Source organism: Ursus maritimus, unplaced genomic scaffold (assembly GCF_017311325.1).
Source record: "Ursus maritimus isolate PB19 unplaced genomic scaffold, ASM1731132v1 scaffold_29, whole genome shotgun sequence".
In the NCBI taxonomy this organism is placed as follows: domain Eukaryota; kingdom Metazoa; phylum Chordata; class Mammalia; order Carnivora; family Ursidae; genus Ursus; species Ursus maritimus.
In genome coordinates, this window is record NW_024425452.1 from 10,889,674 (window position 1) to 10,908,974 (window position 19,301).

Genomic DNA, 19,301 nt, shown 5'->3' on the forward strand with positions numbered 1-19,301 from the left:
GACAAATGTGTAAGAGGGGAGCTTTGTGGAGTGTGTGTGAGAGATGGGACATAGAACCTGGTAGAGGAATGGGCTTTAAGATAGAAGCACCAAGCGTTCATCTCTGCTGGTCGTTCTCAAACTTTTTGGTCTCAGAGCACCTGTATACGCCTAAAAATTAGGACCACAAAGAGGTTTTTTGTGTGTGTGGTTTATATCTATCAATATTTACCATAATGAAAATTATATCCGAGAAATTAAAAATATTCATTAATTTGTTTTAAAAAATAATAAAACCCATTCCCTGTTAACACAAATAATAGTGTTTATAAAAATATTTTTTTTCCATTGGGAAAATATAGTTGAGTGGCATCATTTTACATTTCTGCAAGTCTCTTTAATGTCTGACTTTATTAATAGAAGACAGCTGCGTTTTCATCTGCGTCTGTACTCAGATTGCTGTGATATCATTCCTCATACAGCCTTGGAAAACTCCATTGTGCATGTGAGAAAACAAAAGTTAAAAGCAAATAATACTGGTTTCCTATTATTATGAGAATAGTTTTGACCTCACAGACCCCAAAAGGATCTCAGGAACCTCCGGGAGTCCTGGATTTACTCTTCGAAAGCTTGATCTCTGGCAACAAGCAGGGGTGTGGAGTGTGTGGTGGAAGCCCCTGGGAGGTGGGTGGGTATGGTTGAGGGGCCCTTCTGAGCATCTCGTTTTCAGAGTCATAGTGCCATAGGAAGAATAAGGATGGAGGTTTCAGGAGAGAGGAAGAGCTGTGAATTGTACCATTCTACTGACTATATCAATAAAATATAAAAATAAAATGAAAATAAATGCATAGCATTATTTTATCTACTAAGAAATAAACTGTCAATTATGACTGGCATTCACCATCTGTATAAAAACGCTTCCTACTTCCAGACATCTAAGAAACAAATGTCACAGGCCTAATGAAAATACGGCAACTGTCTAGGAAAGTAGGCAGCACATGTTCCGGAGAAGCATGGTTCGGTGACTGGGCAGCTTTAAGGGCGGAGGGGAGATTCATGGTCCTGTATCTAGTTGAAGTGCTTCTCAAAAGTTTCTTCCGTCATTTCCCCATGTCTGTGCAAATACCAGCAACACTGGAAAGCTTCTTGCTTTGGCATACTACCAGTAGAATCTCTTTCTTTTTCCTGATTTAGTAATGACCAGAGGATAGTGTGTGGCACTTCAAATAAGATACCAATAAAAATAAAGAGAAATTCAAGTTCTGAATTAAGAGTTCCATCGCTGTCCCTGTTTGGACCCTTTTCTTCCCTCTCCTCTCCTGTGATGGGTCAGATAGATAAGCGAGAGAAAATGCTTGAAGGTGATGTGAACCCAGGTGCCGCACGTTCCATGTCTTCTAGCCATTCTGTCTTTGGCTCCTACATCCTCCCATCTGATCAAGAACCGCTCTAAGGGGCTGCAGATCCTTTATTTGACTAATCATTGCTAAGAATAATGAAAGGGTCTCTCCAGTACTTGTCAGACCCGAGGACTTCTTGTGTCAAGGATCAGCCACAGGAGGATAATGCTGAGAGTTACCTGTTTTCTTTCTCTGAGCCAGAAGATTAAAAAGTGCACATGTAATTGAGTACTGACTTTATCTGAAGTTTCTTTTGGGTTTCGGGTCCTCGCTATGGTATATGGAGCTCAGACTTACAAAAAACCAAATGCTCCTAAATCCATCCCTGGACACGAAATCTCCGTGTGGTCACTTATCGTTGCTTAGTTGGCAGAACGTCTGTGCTGTCGTCTTCGAGGGGCTGCTCCTGCCCGGCCCAGTGAGCTTTTTCATCCGTTTTCACTTTTAGCCACTTTTCCCATATAGACATTCCCAAATATTTTCATTTTTTCCCCGTTTTCTTTATGCCCCAAGCTCTTCCATAGTCAATTTGCAGTTGGTCTCCAATATGAGACCAAATGATCCAGGGTAAGTCCCTTCAATTTTCTCACTCTCCACCTTAGAAAGTTTCTGAACCATTACCCCTTTTTCTTTACCTTCTTGTCAAAGATAAGTAGCTCCCATTTCTCCAAATTTCATTCTTCTGTTTTGGGTCTGTAACCACCTTCTTTCTTTTCTTTCTTTTCTTTCTCTTCTTCTTTCTCTTCTTTCTTTTTTTTTTAAGATTTTATTTATTTATTTGACTGAGAGAGACAGCCAGTGAGAGAGGGAACACAAGCAGGGGGAGTGGGAGAGGAAGAAGTAGGCTCCCAGCGGAGGATCCTATTGTGGGGCTCGATCCCAGAACACTGGGATCACGCCCTGAGCCGAAGGCAGACGCTTAACGACTGAGCCACCCAGGCACCCCTGTAACCACCTCCTTTCTGACTGCTTCAGAATCCATGCTTCATAAATTGCTTTCCTGAAGGTCACCGATCGCTTCCAAATCTAATGGTCTCTTGTCATTGTTTCATTAGTTCAACAGATATGTGAGCTTGCACCTTGTGCCAGACCTTAATAAATGCTCAGGCAAGTACATGAGAGAGCAGGGAGCTTATAGTGTAGGACAGAGGATGGCAAATATTTTTAGTAAAGAGATAGGTAGTAAATAGTTTAGGCTTTGTGGGCCATACCATCTCTGTTGGAACCACTCAGCTGTGCCCTTACAGGGTGAAAGCAGTCATAGTCGACGTGTAAATGAAGATGTGGCTGAATGGCAATTAAACTTTATTTAGAACAGGCAGCAGGTTGGTTTTGAACTGGTGTAATTGGCCAAGTCCCTGGTCTAGTGTTTAGCCTTTTTTGATCTACAGGTAATCACTCTTCACCATTGCCCTCCCCTTTTTTATTCCATTACTTTATTTTCTTTTATTAAAAATTTTTTAACATAGTGTTATATTAGTTTCAGGTGTACAATATACTCGACTATTCTATACATTACTCAGTGTTCATCACGATAAGGGTACTCTTAATCCCCTTCCCCCGTTCTACCCATGCCCCCCACCTCTGCTCTGGTAAGCTGTTTGTTGTCTCAATTTAAGTCATTTTTCTCTTTTATTCTTTGTTTGCTTGTTTTGTTTATGAAATTTCACATATGAGTGAAATAATATATTTGTCTTTGACCTATTTCACTTAGCATTATACTCTCTAGCTCTATCCAAGTTGTTGCAAATGGCAAGATTTCATTCTTTTTTATGGCTGAGTAATATTCCATTGTGTATGCACTCATGCATGTGTATATATGTGTGTACACCACACCTTCTTTATCCATTCATCTATTGATGGACACCTGGGTTATTTCCATGATCTGGCTGTTGTAAAAAACGCTGTAATTAATTAACACAGAGGTGCATAAATCTTTTCAAATTAGTGTTTTCACAGTCTTTGGGTAAATAGCCAGTACTGGAGTTACTGCATCATATGGTAATTCTATTTTTAATTTTTGGAGAAACCTCCATCCTGTATGACCTCCACAGTGGCTGCACCAGTTTGCATTCCCACCAGCAGGGCACGAGGGTTCCTTTTTTTCTGTATCCTTGCCAACCCTTGTTGTTTCCTGGGGTTTTGAGGTTAACCATTCTGACAGGTGTGAGGTGATAGCTCGTTGTAGTTTTGATTGGCGTTTCTCTGGTGAATGATGTTGAGCAACTTTTCATGTGTCTGTTGGCCATCTGGACGTCTTCTTTGGGGAAATGTCTGTTCATATCTTCTGCCCATTTTTATTCGGATTTTTTGCTTTTTTGGTGTTGAGTTATATAAGTTCTTTATATATTTTAAATACTAACCCTTTATTGGATATGGCATTTAAAAATATCTTTCTCTATTCAGTAGGTTGTCTTTTAGTTTTGCTGATTGTTTTCTTTGCTGTCCAGAAGCTTTTTTACTTTGATGTAGTCCCAATAGTTTATTTTTGCTTTTGTTTCTGTTGTTTCAGGAGACCTATCTAGAAAAATGTTGCTACAGCTGATGTCAGAAAAATTACTGCCTGTGGTCTCTTCTAGGGTTTTTATGGTTTCAGGTCCCACATTTAGGTCTGTAATACATTTTGAGGGTTTTTGTTTTGTTTTGGGGGTTTTTTTTTAGTTTTGCATGTAGTGGTCCAGTTTTCCCACCACCATTCGTTGAAGAGACTGTCTTTTTCACGTTGCATATTCTTGTCTCTTTTGTCAAAGATTAATTGACCATATAGTTGCGGGTTTATTTCTGGGCTCTCTGTTCTGTTTCATTGATCTATGTGTCTTTTTTGGTGCCGGTACCAGACTTTTGATCACTACAGCTTTGTGGTAGATCTTGAAATCTGGGATTGTGATAGCTCCAGTTTTGTCCTTTTTCAGGATTATTTTGGCCATTTGGGGTCTTTTGTGATTCCATACAGATAATAGGATTATTCTGGTTCTGCAAAAAAAAAATGCTGTTGTTATTTTGATAGTGATTACATTAAATCTGTAGATCGCTTTGGGTAGTATGGACATTTTAACAATATTTGTTCTCTGGGTCCATGAGCATGGACTATCTTTCCATTTGTTTGTGTCATCTTCAATTTCTCTCATCAGTGTTTTATAGTTTTCAGAGTACAGGTCTTTCACCTCCTTGGTTAAGTTTATTCCTAGGTATTTTATTTTTGGTACAATTGTAAATGGGATTATTTTCTTAATTTTTCTTTCAACTACTTCATTCTTAGTGTATAGATATGAAACGAATTTCTGTCTATTGATTTTTGTATCCTGTGACCTTACTGAATTCTGTATCAGTTCTAGTAATTTTTTGGTGGAGTCTTTAGGGTTTTCTATAAATAGTATCATGTCATCTGCAAATCTGACAGTTTAACTGCTTCCTTACCAATTTGGTGCCTGTTCCTCCCTTCTTGTGTCTCAGTGCTATGGCTAGCACTTACAATACCTTGTTGAATGAGCGTGGTGAGAGTGAACAGCTTTGTCTTGTTCTCGATCTCAGTTTTTCACCATTGAGTGTGATGTTAGCCGTGTTTTTCTTATATACGGCCTTTGTTATGTTGAGGTGTGTTCCCTCCAAACCTACTTTGTTGAGAGTTTTTATCATGAATAGATATTGTACTTGGTCAAATGTTTTTACTTCATCTATTGAAATAATCATATGCTTTTATCTTTTCTCTTATTGATGTGATGTATCACATTGATTTGTGAATATTGACCCACCCTTGCATCCTGGGAATAAACTCCACTTGATCCTGGTGACTGATTTTTTTCAACGTTTTGTTGGATTTGGTTTCCTAATATTTTGTTGAGGGATTTTGCATTTCTGCTCATCAGAGATATTGGCTTGTAGTTCTGTCTCTCTCTCTCTCTCTCTCTCTTTTCCTTTTTGGAATAGTTTGAGAAAAATAGGTATTGTCTTTATTTTTTTATTTTTATTTAAATTCAATTAGCAAACATATACATCATTAGTTTTTGATGTAATGTTCAATGACTCATTAGTTGCATATAACACTCGGTCTTCTTTAAATGTTTGGTAGAATTGGAGTGTCTGGGTGGCTCAGTCAGTTAAGTGTCTGACTCTTCACTTGATCTTAGCCAAAAGGCTGAGAAGCGAAGTGTCTGATTCTTGATTTCAGCTCAGGTCGTGATTTCAGGGTTGTGAGATTGAGCCCCATGCCAGGCTCCACAGTGGGCATGGAGCCTGCTTAAGATTCTCTGCCTTTCCCTCTGCTTCTCCCCACACCCCTTCTCCCTCTCTTAAAAAAAAAAAAAAAGTGTTTGGTAGAAGTCACCTGTGAAGCCATCTGGTCCTGGACTTTTTTTTATTGAGGGTTTTTTGGTTACTGATTCAATTTTATTGCTGGCAATCAGTCTATTCAAATTTTTATTTCTTCCTGATTCAGTTTTGGGAGGTCATAAATTTCTAGGAATTTGTTTCTTCCAGGTTGTCTAATTTGTTAGAATATTATAAAAAAATTATATGCCTTCACAGTCCTCTGAATTTCTGTGGTGTCCGTTATCTCCTCTCTTTCATTTCTGATTTTGAGTCCTTTTTTTTTCTTTTTTAATGAGTCTGTCTAAAGGTTTATCAGTTTTATTGATCTTTTCAAAAGAACAAGCTCCTGGTTTCATTATACTGTTCTGTTTTTTTAGTTTCTATTTTGTTTATTTCTGCTCTCATCTTATTTCTTTTTACTGGTTTGGAGTTTTGTTTGTTCTTTCTCTGGCTTCTTTAGATTTAAGGTTAATGTGTTTGAGATTTTTTTTCTTGCTTCTTGAGGTAGGCCTGTATTGCTATAAACTTATTTTTTAGAACTGCTTTTGCTACATCCCAAAGATTTTGGACCATTGTGTTTTCATTCTCATTCATCTTTATATTTTATTTCCTCTTTGATTTCTTGGTTGACCTATTCATTGTTTAGTAGCATGTTATTTGTGTTCTTTTCAGATTTTTTTTTCTTGTGGTTGATTTCTAGTTTCACAGTATTGTGGTCAGATGCATGGTATGACTTCAGTCTTTTTGAATTTGTTGACACTTGTTTCAGGGCCAAACATATAGTCTATCTGGAGAACATTCCATGTGCACTTGAAAAGAATGTATAATCTGCTGTTTTAGGATGGAATGTTCTGAGTATATCTCTTAAGTCCATCTGGTCCAGTGTGTCATTCAAAGCTGCTATTTCTTTGTTGATTTTCTGTTTGGATGATCTATCCACTGATGTAAGTGGGGTGTTAAAGTCCCTTATTATTGCATTACTATTGTTCACTTCCTTTATGTTTGTTATGTTAGGTGCTCCCATGTTGGGTGCATAAATATTTATAATCATATCTTCTCATTGGATTATTCCGTTTATATAGTGTCCTTCTTTGTCTCCTGTTACAGTCTTTGTTTTCAAGTCTAATTTTTCTGGGGCACCTTGGGGCTCAGCTGATTGAGCATCCCACTCTTGGTTTGGCTCAGGGCCATGAATGATCTCAGGGTCGTGAAATCAAACCCTACATCAGCGTCCCCACTCAGCAGGGACTCTTCCTCCTCTCTCCCTCTGCCCCTCTCCCTGCTTGTACTCTCTCTCTCTCTCTCAAATAAATAAATCTTAAAAAATAATAAAAAAGTAAAACCTATTTTGTCTGAAAAGTATTGCTACCCTGGCTTTCTTTTCACTGCCATTTGGATAAATACTTTTTCATCCCTTCACTTTCAATCTGCACGTGTCTTTAGATCTGAAATGGGTCTCTTATAAGCAGCATAATATAGATGGGTCTTGCTTTTTTTTTTTTTTTTTTAAAGTAGGCTCCATGCATGGAGCCCGATGTGGGGCCTGAACCCAAGACCCTAAGATCATGACCTGAGCGAGATCAGGAGTCGGATGCTTTACTGATTGAGCCACCCCTGGGTCTTGCTTTTTTTTATCCATTCCATCACCCTATGTCTTTTGATTGGAGCATTGTCCACTTATATTCAAAGTGATTACTGGTGGGTACGTACTTATTGCCATTTTGTTACTTGCTTTATGTTTTTATATTTCTTCTCTGTTCCTTTCTTCTCTTGCGCTCTTCCTTTGTGGTTTGCTGGCTTTCTATAGTGATATACTTGAATTCATGTCTCTTCATTTCTTGCATATCTATTACCAGTTTTTGATTTGTGGCCACCATTAGGGTTATATGTAACATCTTCTGCATGTAGCACTCTGTATTACGTTGATGGGTTATATGTAACATCTTCTGCATGTAGCACTCTGTATTAAGTTGATGTTCCCTTAAGTTTGAACCCATTCTAAAAGCACTAAATTTTTGCTCCTCTCACCTCCATGATTAGGTGTATGGTATCATATTTTACATCCTTTTATTTTTTTAATCCCTTGACTAATTTTTATAGATAAGCTCAATTTTACTGCTTTTGTGCTTCCTACTTTTCTTAATCCTACTTATGGTCTTTCATTTCCATTCAAAGAGTCCCCTTTAACATTTCTTGCAGGGCTGATTTAGTCGTGATGAATTCCATTAACTTTTGTTTGTCTGAAAAACTCTCTCTATCCTGAATGATAGCCTTGCTGAGTACAGTATTCTTGAATGCAGGGTTTTTTTTTTTCTTTTGGCACTTTGATGATATGCCTTCTGGCCTTCAAAATTGCTGCTAAAAAATTTACTGATAGCTTTATAGGGATTCTTTTGTATATAACTATTTTCTCTTGCTGCTTTTAAGATTCTGTCTTCATTATTACTTCTTGCCATTTTAATTACTGTGTGTCTTGGTGTGGACTTCCTTAGGTTGATTTTGTTGGGGGCTTTCCAGAAAGCCTCCTGGATCTGGATTTGTTTCCTTCCCCAAATTCAGGAAGTCTCCAGCTATTATTTCTTCAAATACATTTTCTGCCACCTTCTCTCTCCCTTCCGGGATCCCTATATGTGAATGTTATTACACTTGATGGTATTCTTGTGTTACGTAATCTGTTTTCATTATTACTTTTCCTCTCTCCTGTTCAGCTTGATTGCGCTCCGTAACTGTGTCCTCCGGGTTGCTGATCTATTCTTCCGCTTGTTCTAGGCTAGTATTTATTCCTTCTAGTGTATAAAAAAAGAAATATATATATATTAATATGTAAATTAAATATATATATTTTGTTTCAGTTACTGAGTTCTTCATCTGTAATTGGTTCTTTTCAATGTTTTCTATCTCTTTGTTGAAGGTCTCACTGAGGTCATCCACTCTTAAGTTCAGTGAATATCTTTATGAGCATGATTTTAAATTCTCTGTTAGGCATATTACTTATCTCTGTTTCGTTTAGCTCTCTTGCTGTGATTTTTGTCCTGTTCGTTCATTTGGGACATATTCTTTGTCCTCCTCATTTTGTCTAACTCTCTGTGTCTCTTGCTTTCAGTCCAGTTGTCTGCAGTGGTTCTCTTTGCCTGTTGTGGGCAGTGTTTGGGTCCGGTGTAGTAGCGGGTCAGTCTGGGGCCACCTTGGGCTTGAATTGAGTCAGACCATGCATTTGCCAAAACTAGTAGCACTAAACTGCAGGGCACTGAGAAACTTTCATTGGTGGGCAGGGCTGTAGTCAGACCAGATGTCTAGCCCCAGCCCACTGCTGGGGCCATAGTCCAAATGGTGTGTATGGTTATCTTTCCCTCTCCCTGGGCCAGGAGTCACTTTGGAGTGGTGCTGGGCCCTCTCGGGGCTGTTTGCACCCTGCCAGGCTCGTGGCACCACTTAGGATGGAATCCTGCCAAGGTCAGGTTGGAGGGGAGCAGGTTGCACTGTGTCAGGAAGGTCCATGCTGATTTTCAGTGTAAGGGAACCTGCAGCTGCCGGGTGTGTTTTGGGGGGGGGGGTAGGAAAACAACTGCCCAGGCCAGGATGGAAAGGTAGTGTCTACAGGAAAACCCACAGATGGGGTGTGCTGTTAACAAGCTAGGTGGAAAGTATTCATGCTGCCCTGGTTCCCTTGATGTCCTTGTATTTTAGGGAGGGGTAATGGTGCCTGCTCTTTTGTTCCTTTTTTTTTTTTTTTTTTTTTTAAGATTTTGTTTATTTATTTGAGAGAGAGAGAGTGCATGAGCAGGGGAAGGGGCAGAGGGAGTGGGAGAAGCAGGCTCCCTACTGAGCCTAGAGCCATGCAAGGCTCAATCCCAGGACCCTGAGATCATGACCTGAGCTGAAGTCAGCCACTTAACTGAGCTGCCCAGGCCCCCCTTCTCTGTTGTTCTTAAAGAAGTCTCCCAAAGATCCCTGTCCCTCCAGTACACACTCTGAGGTTAGTAAACAAATCTCCCTTCTTTATACCCCAGCTGTTTTTCAAACTGCTCCGCCTATACTCTATCTCAGTGGGGTTCTTTGTTGTGCTATCTCTCTTTAAGGCCAGGGACTCAGTTTCCTATTGCCCCTCTGGCTCTCCCAGAGCCAAGCTACTGATTTTTAAAGTTCCAGGTGTTAAGCCCCACTGGTTGTTAGGCCCCTCTGGTTTTCAAAACCAAATGTTATGGGGATTCATAGCAACTCACAACCCTGTGAGTCCCCTGTGCCTGAGGTGCCTGGTGTGGGGTCTGCTCCTCTCTTCTGTCCACACTGATGGAGTCCCTCCCTCCCACAGACAGTCCTGTGGATCTTTTTGGCTCCCAACCACATCTCTGTCCTTCCTACCCTCTCAGTGTAGTCTCTGCTCTACATTTAGCTGTGTGTATGTACTTGGTATTCTTCGGATCATTTTTTGGGTTATTTACCTTGATGTGGGTATTATCTGGGTGTATCCGTGGGTTGAGGTGAGCCTAGGACCCTCCTACTCCACGTTTTCTCTGGAAGTCTTTACCACCCCTTTTGTGTGTGTGTGTGTGTGTGTGTGTGTGTGTGTGTGTGTGTGTGTTAAGAAGTGGAGAATTATGTTCCATTTCTTTATTTTTTTAATAATTTTTTTATTATGTTAGCCCCTTTTGAAACCCTCTTTTGAGTTCTAGAAAGTCAGGGTCTCTGATACTCCTGCTACTTCTCTGGAAGCCTATTCTTTGTATCTTTTTGCTACTTTTTGTCTGCTAGGTTGGTGTTTCTCAAGATCCTATTCTTGGTCCTCTTATTTGCTCTTGCTAAACTCTCTCGACAATCTTACTCTTTGCACAGTGTCTGAATAAGTTGCTCTCCATCCTGACCATTCTCCTGATTCTAGTCCGAGATTCCTGTCGGCCTGTTCCATGTGTCTTCATCCAGCTGAGCCACACAATTTGTACAACAAAAAAAATGGGCCATTGTCATTCTCCTCTTTCTAGCGCAACTGCTTTTCCTTCTTTCTTCTTCCTTCTTTCTGTCTCAAAGTGGTGATAAGAGTGAGTTGTGATAACATATGTAAAGCGCCAGCATAGTGTCTGGCACACACACAGGAGGCAAGAAATAAATGCTAACTGCCCACTTTCTCTTAATCACAACAGTGTTCCATTTGCCTTGGTTTGAAACCTTGGAGATACCTTTGACCCCTTTTATTTTGCACCATATTCAATACGTTAAATTCTTTCATTCTGTAATATGTCTTGCCTCTGACTTCTATTCATTCTCCCCACCATTTCCTAATTTAAAGCAGTCAATCAGTTAGGAGCTGCATTTTTCTGCATATAATAATAATAAAAAAAATTTACATTAGCTTAACCCAGTGGAGTTTAATGTTCCTCCTGGAAGACAACATCTGGAAGGAAGCAATCTAGCTGTCATGGTGGCTTCACAATGCCAACAGAGACTTGATATTTTTTCTTTCTCTTCTCAGACATTCTTAGCAAGTCGTTTCTGTCCTGCTTTTCACTGTGTGGCCACAAAATGAATGTTCCATCTCCAGTACTGCATCCATATAGTCCAGGCAGGAAGAAGGGGAAGGACAAAGGCTAAAAGACTGAACAGCCAATCTCACCATGTCTTTCCTGTTTTTAAAGGGCTTATCCAGGAGCCCCACCTAGCAACTTCTGCTGACATCTCATTGTCTGGGCTGTGTCACACAGCCACTCCTAGCTGCTGCCCCAAACAAAATAAGGGCTCTGTTAGGAAAAGGAGAGGATGAATACTGCACAGGGACCCACCAGTATCTGCCATACTTGCATCACTGCTTACCTCGGCATGCACAATACCTCCTGACGTATCTTCCCACGTCCACTCTTCCCCTTAATCCACTTCACATGCAGTTATCAGACCAGTCATCCTGGAATTTGGCTCCACATTCATCATACGACTATTTTCCCCTCAATTTTATTGAGGTCTAATTGCACATAGTTAAAATCTACAACATGGTGGTTTGACATACATTGTGAATGACTACCAGAATCAAGTTAGTTAGCACATCCATCATCTCTCATGGCTACCACTGGGGTGTGTGCATGTGTGTGTTAGGAATGCTTAAGATCTCTGCGAATATCAGGTATAGAGTACAGTAGTAGTAACTCTAGCCACAATGCTGTACATGAGACCTCCAGAACTTATTCATCTTGTTACTGAATGTAATCTTGACCAACATCACTCCCTTCCTGCAGCTCCTGGTAACCACCCTTCCACTCTGTTTCTAGGAGTTCAACTTTTTTTAGATTTCACATATAAATGATATTATACAGTATTTGTCTTTCTCCGGGTTATTTCACTAAGCGCAATATCCTTCAGGTCATCCATGTTATCACAAATGGCAGGATTTCCTTCTTTTTTTCTGGCTGAGTAACATTCCATTGTACCATGTTTTTTTTATATATGTGTCACATTTTTAAACTCCATTCATCCATCTGTGGACATTTAGGTTGTTTTCATATCTTGGCTTTTGTGAATAATACTGCAGTGGTTATGGGAGTACAGATGTCTCTTTGAGATCCTGATTTCATTTCCCTCAGATGTATATTCAGAAGTGGGATTGCTAGATACTATGATAGTTCTATTTTTAATTTTTTGAGGATATTCCATAACTGTTTTCCATAATGGTTATACTAATTTATATTCCTTCCTACAGTGGGGATGTACAAATTTCCCTTCTCTCCACGTCCCGCCCCCAAGTTGTTATCTCTTGCCTTTTTGATGATAACCATCCTTACAGGCATGATATCTCATTTTGGTTTTGATTTGCATTTCCCTCATAATTAGTGATGTTGAGCATCTTTTCACGTACCTATTGGCCTTTGTATATCCTTTTTGGAAAAATGTCTACTCAGATCATTTGCCCATGTTTTAATTGGATTGTTCATTTTTTTGCTATTGAGTTGTATGAGTTCCTTATATATTTTAAGTATTAACCCTTTCTCAGATACATGGTTTGTGCTATAGTCTGAATGTTGGTGTCCCCTCGGAATTTATATGTTGATATCCTGATCCATATTAAGAGGCCATGCGATGGTATTAAGAGGGAAGGCCTTTGGAAGGTGGTGAGGTCATGAGAACCCTAGGAATGGAGTTAGTGCTTTTATTAAAAAAGCCCCAGAGAACTTGCTAGCCCCCTTCTACCATATAAGGACACAGTGAGAAGATACTGGCTATGAACCAAAAAGAGCCTTCACCAACCACCACATGGAATCTGTGGTGCCCCAGTCGTGGACTGTTAGCCTCCATAACTATGAGAAATAAATTCGTTTATAAGCTACCTAGTCTCTGCTATTTCGTTACAGCAGCCCGAATGGACTAAGACCGTTTGTAAATATCTTCTCCTATTTCATAGGAAACTCCTCTTCATTTTGTTGATTATTTCTTTTGCGGTGCAGCAGCTTTTTTTGGTTTGATGTAGTTCCACTTGTTTGTTTTTGATTTTGTTAACTGTGTTTTTTAGTGTCCAAAAAATCCTTGCCAAGACTAATGTCAAGGAGCTTTTTTCCTTTGTTTACTTCTAGGAGTTCTATGGTCCAAGGTCTTATGTTTAAGTCTTCAATCATTTTGAGTTAATTTTTGTGAGTTCTATAAAATAGGGATCCAGTTTCATTCTTTTGCGTGGTTACCCCATTTCCCCATCACCATTTATTGAAGAGTCTGTCCTTTCCCCATTGTGCATTCTTGACACCCTGGTCAAAGACAGTTGGCCATATATGTATAAACTTATTTCTGGGTTCTATTTTGTTCCTTTGGCTATGCGTCTCTTTTTACGCCAGTACCATGTAGTTTTGATTACTGCAGCTTTGTAACGATAGTTTGAAATCAGGAAGTGTGACGCCTCCAGCTCTGTTCTTCTTTCTCAAGATTGCTCTGGCTATTTGCAGTCTTTGTGGTTCCAGGTGGATTTTAGGATTTTCTTTTCTATTTCTGTGAAACATGCCATTGGAATTTTGATAAGGATTGTGTTGAATTTGTAGATCGCTTTGGATTGTATGGACATTTAAACAATTATACTTCCGATCCAGGAACATAAGCTGTCTTTCCATCTGTTTGTGCCTTCTTTAATTCCTTTCACCGTCTTATAGTTTTCAGTGTACATGTCTTTCATGTCCTTACATTCATTCCCAAGTATTTTATTGTTTTCGATGTTATCATCAGTGGAATTTTTTCTTTTTTCTTTTAGATAGTTCATTGTTAATGTATAGAAACACAACTGACTTCTGTACATTGATCTTTGTATCCTGCGACTTAACTGAATTTGTTGATTAGTTCTAACATATTTTTGGTGGCGTTAAGGTTTTCTGTACATAGTACCTGTGCTGTACAACATGTTCTGTGAACAGAGACGGTTTTACTTCTTCCTTTTTTATTTGGATGCCTTTTGTTTTTTTTTTTTTTTTAAGATTTTATTTATTCGACAGAGATAGAGACAGCCAGCGAGAGAGGGAACACAAGCAGGGGGAGTGGGAGAGGAAGAAGCAGGCTCCTAGCAGAGGAGCCCGACGCGGGGCTCGATCCCAGAACGCCGGGATCACGCCCTGAGCCAAAGGCAGACGCTTAACCGCTGTGCCACCCAGGCGCCCCAAGCTTTTTGTTTCTTTATCTTGCCTAATTGCTCTGGCTAGGTCTGTGTTGAATACAAGAGGCAAGAGTGGGCATCCTTGGCTTATTCACTACCGGGTATGCTGTTAGCTGTGGGCTTGTCATACGTGGCCTTTATAATGTTAAGATGCATTTCTTCTACACCTAATTTGTTGAGCGCTTTTATCATGAGAGAATGTTGGATTTTGTCTAATGCTTTTTCTTTATTGAGATGATCATATGATTTTTATCCTTCATCCTGTAATGTGGTGTATCACGCAGATTTTTGTGTATGTTGGACCATCATTTCATCCAAAGGATAAATACCATTGGATCACGGCATATGATCCTTTTAATGTGCTGTTGAATTCGGTTTGCTAATGTTTCGTTGAAGATTTTTTTCATCTATGTTCATGAAAAACATTGGTGTATAATTTTCTTGTAGTGTCCTTGTCTGGCTTCGGTATTGGGATAAACCTGGCCTCATGAGTTTGGGAGTGTTCCTTTCTCTTCTGTTTTTGGGGAAGAGTTTGAGAAGGATTAGTATAAGTTTTTCTTTAAATGCTAGGTAGCATTCATCAGTGAAGCTTATCTGGTCCTGGACTTTTCTTCGTTGGGGGATTTTTTTATTACCAGTTCAACCTCCTTGTTATTGGTCTGCTCAGATTTTCTAGCTCAATGATTCAGCCTTAGCAGGTTTTGTTCCTAGGAATTCATTAATTTATTTCAGGTAATCCAATTGGTTGATGTATAATTGTTCGTAAGGATCTCTTTTGATTCTTAGTACAATTATTATCATAGAAATACAATCTTTCATTTTTGATTTTTGTCTTTTTATCTTTTCTCAGTGTAGCTAAAAGTTTGTCAGTTTCTTTAATCTTTTCACAAAACCAACTCTTAGTTTCGTGGATCTTTTCTATCATTTCCTTCCTTCTGCTAACCTTGTGCTTAGTATTTTTTTTTCTAGTTCCTTGAGGTATAAAGTTGGGGTATTTATTTGATTTTTTTATATTATTCATTTATTTATTTACTGCACATGAGCAGGAGGCGGAGAGAAGAGGACGAGGGAAAAAGAGAATCTTAAGCACGAGTCACACCCAGCGCAGAGCCCAGTGCAGGGCTCGATCTCACACCCCTGAGCGGAAATCAAGAGGTGGACTCTTAACTGACTGAGCCACCCAGGCACCCCCAGATCTTGTGTGCTTAATGTAGACGTTTATTGTGATAAACTTCCCTCTTAGAACTGCTTTTGCTGCGTTCCCTATTTTAGTATGTCATATTTACATTTTCATTTGTTTCAAGGTATTTTTTTGATTTTTCTCTTTTGACCTTTTTTGCTTTCTTCATCATACTACTACTAAGAGATTTCCATCACTTAAAAACAAAACTCTCAAGTTCTTAGTCCGGTATTTAAGAACCTCTACAGTGTGTCTCCAAATGACCATCTAACTTAGAGTTCCAGCTTACCTTTCCACACACACTGCACCCCAAACAGTTTTATGATACTAAGCTCCAGCACTCCTTTCTTCTTGTCTCAGGCTGTTCCCGTTGTCTGCAGTTCCTTTATTTTGTTCTGCAGGTCCAAGTCCTCACATCCTTCAGGGCCTAGGTCAAACGCCACCTCCTAGTTCAGCCCTTCCTGATTCTCTCAGGCTTTGCACCTCCTCTCCATGGTAATGGTCCTTTTCTCTCTTCTGTAATTTTAAAGTCCATGTCTTAATTTCCTCCTGGAGAGCAGGGATCCTTACTAGAGACAGGTTCCTTCTAGCATTGAGCCATGCATGTTCAGTGAACAGTTGTTCGATGGCGGAATATTTCTACTGGGACCGTCAGGAGAACGTCGTTCAAAGCGGACGTTCGCGTGTGCGTATTAGGTCCTACGTTGCTTTATATGTAACAGCTCATTTCATTCTCACAACAGTCTTCCAGGTGGCTTCCTGTTAAAGCTCCCACGTGACAGATAGTGAAACTGAGGCACAGAGCAGTTACGTAATCTACTCAAGATCATGTAGCCTTTAAGTGGTAAACAGCTTTTGAACCAGATTCCAGAGCTCATACTCTTTACTACAATTTCTTCTTTTTCACCAGAGAAAAGCAGCAAGAAATCGAGAATGTTGTTACTCAGCTTCCTGACTACCCAAAGCTTTCTGAGCAAGGAACTGCCTATGCTGGGAGTGGGTCTCCCTTCACTGGGACCAAGGGGAGACCTTGGATCATGGATCAAGAGCTAAGGTCAGGCCAAGGCGTTGACGCTGAGCCTCTGCAATTGAAATGGCCACACTTTAAAGTTCTAACACATCAAAGAGTTGCCCACGAACCTCCCCGCCACACACACACACACACACACACACACACACACACACACACACATATATATAAAAGAAAGGACAAGATCGAAGTCTTTTTGCTGTTGAAGAAAATATGTGAATTCCATTTAGTTCTTGCTAAGTAGAGGGGTTTGCCAGGTTGCTCCTAGGAAAATATTCTAAGAGTGGGATGAAAACCATACTGTCTTCTTACCTACGGGAGATCAATCACCCCATAAAACTCATGTTTGCTTTTATGGAAAGTAAAAGAAGGACATTGGAGGGGTTGGCACAGAGTCTGCACCTAGAGTTTTGGGAACCCAGCCACCTCTCTCAGTTGGCAGTCCCTGCTAAGGATTATCATTGGGCCCCTGTGTTCCTTTGTTAACATGTGGGTCTTGCAGCTTTCCTAGAGAATGGGTCCTGGGTTGCACCCCTCAATAAAGTTGGGGCTATAACTTTCCCCAGCTCTGTCTTAAACAGTACCACCTGTTGCAAGCTGCTTGAATTTACTGCAAAGTACTCAAAGGCAGCAGATGCCATGGGCATTTTCCCTATTGTATGAAGCAGTGTGAACAACTGGCCCCTTTAGGGAAGGGAGTTATCTGCTCTTTCCCAAAATGATTGGATGATCACATTTTAAATATATATGCTCCACGGCTCTAACTCCTGGGAAGATATGCAAGATTGAGGTTTGACTGCTTTCTGCCACCGAAATAGCTCCCTGGCAGTCATGCATGACTTAGTACATATGACTGGAGGTATATCCATCAGATTTACATATTCTGCTCCAATAATAAATAATGCCGGACAGCATTTAGATACTGGAGATTTTTATTAGAATTTATATTACTTTTGTCTTACTTTATAAAGGTAACACATGCCCAGAATAAATAACATTCAGGGAGTAAAAATTTAGAAAATAGTAAAAAAAATACTTCTTAAAATCCCATAACCTGGAGATGATTACCTCCAATACTGCTTTAATATGCATATAAAATAGAATAATCCTGTAATATTTAGCTTTTTGCACTTGATAGTATATCATGAATATTTCTGATATGAAATGTTTTATGGAACATTGATAATTTTTTGAGTAGGTATTATTCACATGAGTTTTTTTAATATATATAAAATATATACATAAATATATACATATATTCATATATAATATATACATATACACATATATATGTACATTTTTTCATATATACCTATATCTTTGAAGGGACAAATAAAAAGTTTTACTCCTGCCCTATCTTCCATCTACCAACTTGTTACCCTACATTCCCCATATGTAACTACCTGTTTTGTTGGTTTTAAAATATCTTCCTAGAGGTTTTTTTTTTTTTTAAATATTGTTAGTCACCATACTTAGTCTTTGATGTAGTGTCCATGATTCATTGTTTGCGTGTAACACCCAGCGCTCCACGCAATACGTGCCCTCCTTAATACCCATCACCAGAGTTTCTTTGCACAATATAAGCAGATTTAAATGTTTTTATTCCCCTCACAGCTTTTATGCAAAATGCAGCCTTCTGTACCCACTTCTACACTTTGATTTTCTCACTAACAGATCTACTCTTCCTGCAACATTGTCCATGCTGCGTTATTATTATATTGCCTGATTGTTTTTGGACATTGCTTAAACAATTCCTGATTTGGGGATGAGGTTTTTAGACCTTTAGCAGTCTCAAAACAGCTTTATTAGATTCTATCTTTGTATACAACTCATGATTATTTCCTTAGGATAAATTACTTGAAATTCTTTGCTGGGCTTTTGCTTCATGTTTTCCAGATTGTTCCTGAAATGTTCTAGCACTTTGTACCTTCCCCCAGCATGGGTTGCCAGCGGGTCAAAAGGGAACGAAGTTAAAAGAGGCCATTTGGAAGAGTGACCCTTTCAAATATATGCAGGAGGAAATAGGAACAGGAAAGATACGGGGGACCGGTATTGTGATGGTGTAGGGAGAGAGGGTTCAGTGAGAGGTGGCTGGGTGAAAGAACACGTCAGAACCTAAGTGAGATGTCCATTCTGGTCTTGCCTCTACCAGGACATCTGGGATAAGTCTCTAAGGTCTTCGAGTGTTTTCATCATTGACTAAGGGAGGGGTGCTTTCTGAGTTTATTTGGGCCTCATTTTATCCCAAAACAGATTTATAAAGATGAAACGTCTTTTCTAGCTCTAAAATTCTTTTTTATAACAGTACCTTCACGTTCAGAGGAAATAAATATTGGGCTTCTGCTTATCCTGGTTGTTTTGAAAGGCTAGACCCCCCTTTCTGACGCTGTGGGTTACTCATCTCTCTCTGTTTCAGTACACGCTAAGCCTAACCTCCTCAATCCACCATCTTTCGTAAAATTCAGAGTGAACTGGAGACAGCATGTTAACAGTACGAGATTCCGGACTCTGTGTGAATGTAGTTTTTTAGAACATTCCTTTGCGTTTGGATGACGTGACCCAGACGGTGCAGGTGTGCAACAGCACTCGGCGGCAGCCGGTGACTCGCACAGACACCGAACCTGGGGAGGTGATGGCGGGAGACCTGGCTCTTTGTGGGGCAGAGATTTAACAGATGGCAGCCAGGGAGTCTGAGCTTCAGCTCAAAAACCCCTTGATCAGGCTCCCCAGTCATTAGCCAGCCCCTGCAGGCAGGTGTTCAGTTATCGGTCAGCTTGGCGTCAAAGTCGTTTGTCA

At 39.7% G+C, this 19,301-nt stretch overlaps 1 protein-coding gene across 3 annotated transcripts in view; it reads left to right on the forward strand.

The window, feature by feature from the left end:
* Positions 1 to 19,301, forward strand: part of EFHC1 (EF-hand domain containing 1) — a 64,053-nt gene that overhangs the window by 42,832 nt on the left and 1,920 nt on the right. For 2 of the 3 annotated variants that reach the window (XM_008691793.2, XM_008691795.2), the window contains one exon: positions 16,386 to 16,529. The exons of the other annotated variant lie outside the window; for it this stretch is intronic. In XM_008691793.2, coding sequence (XP_008690015.2) covers positions 16,386 to 16,529 — 144 coding nt within the window. The remainder of the gene's footprint in view (positions 1 to 16,385; positions 16,530 to 19,301) is intronic. 3 annotated transcript variants of the gene reach the window in all.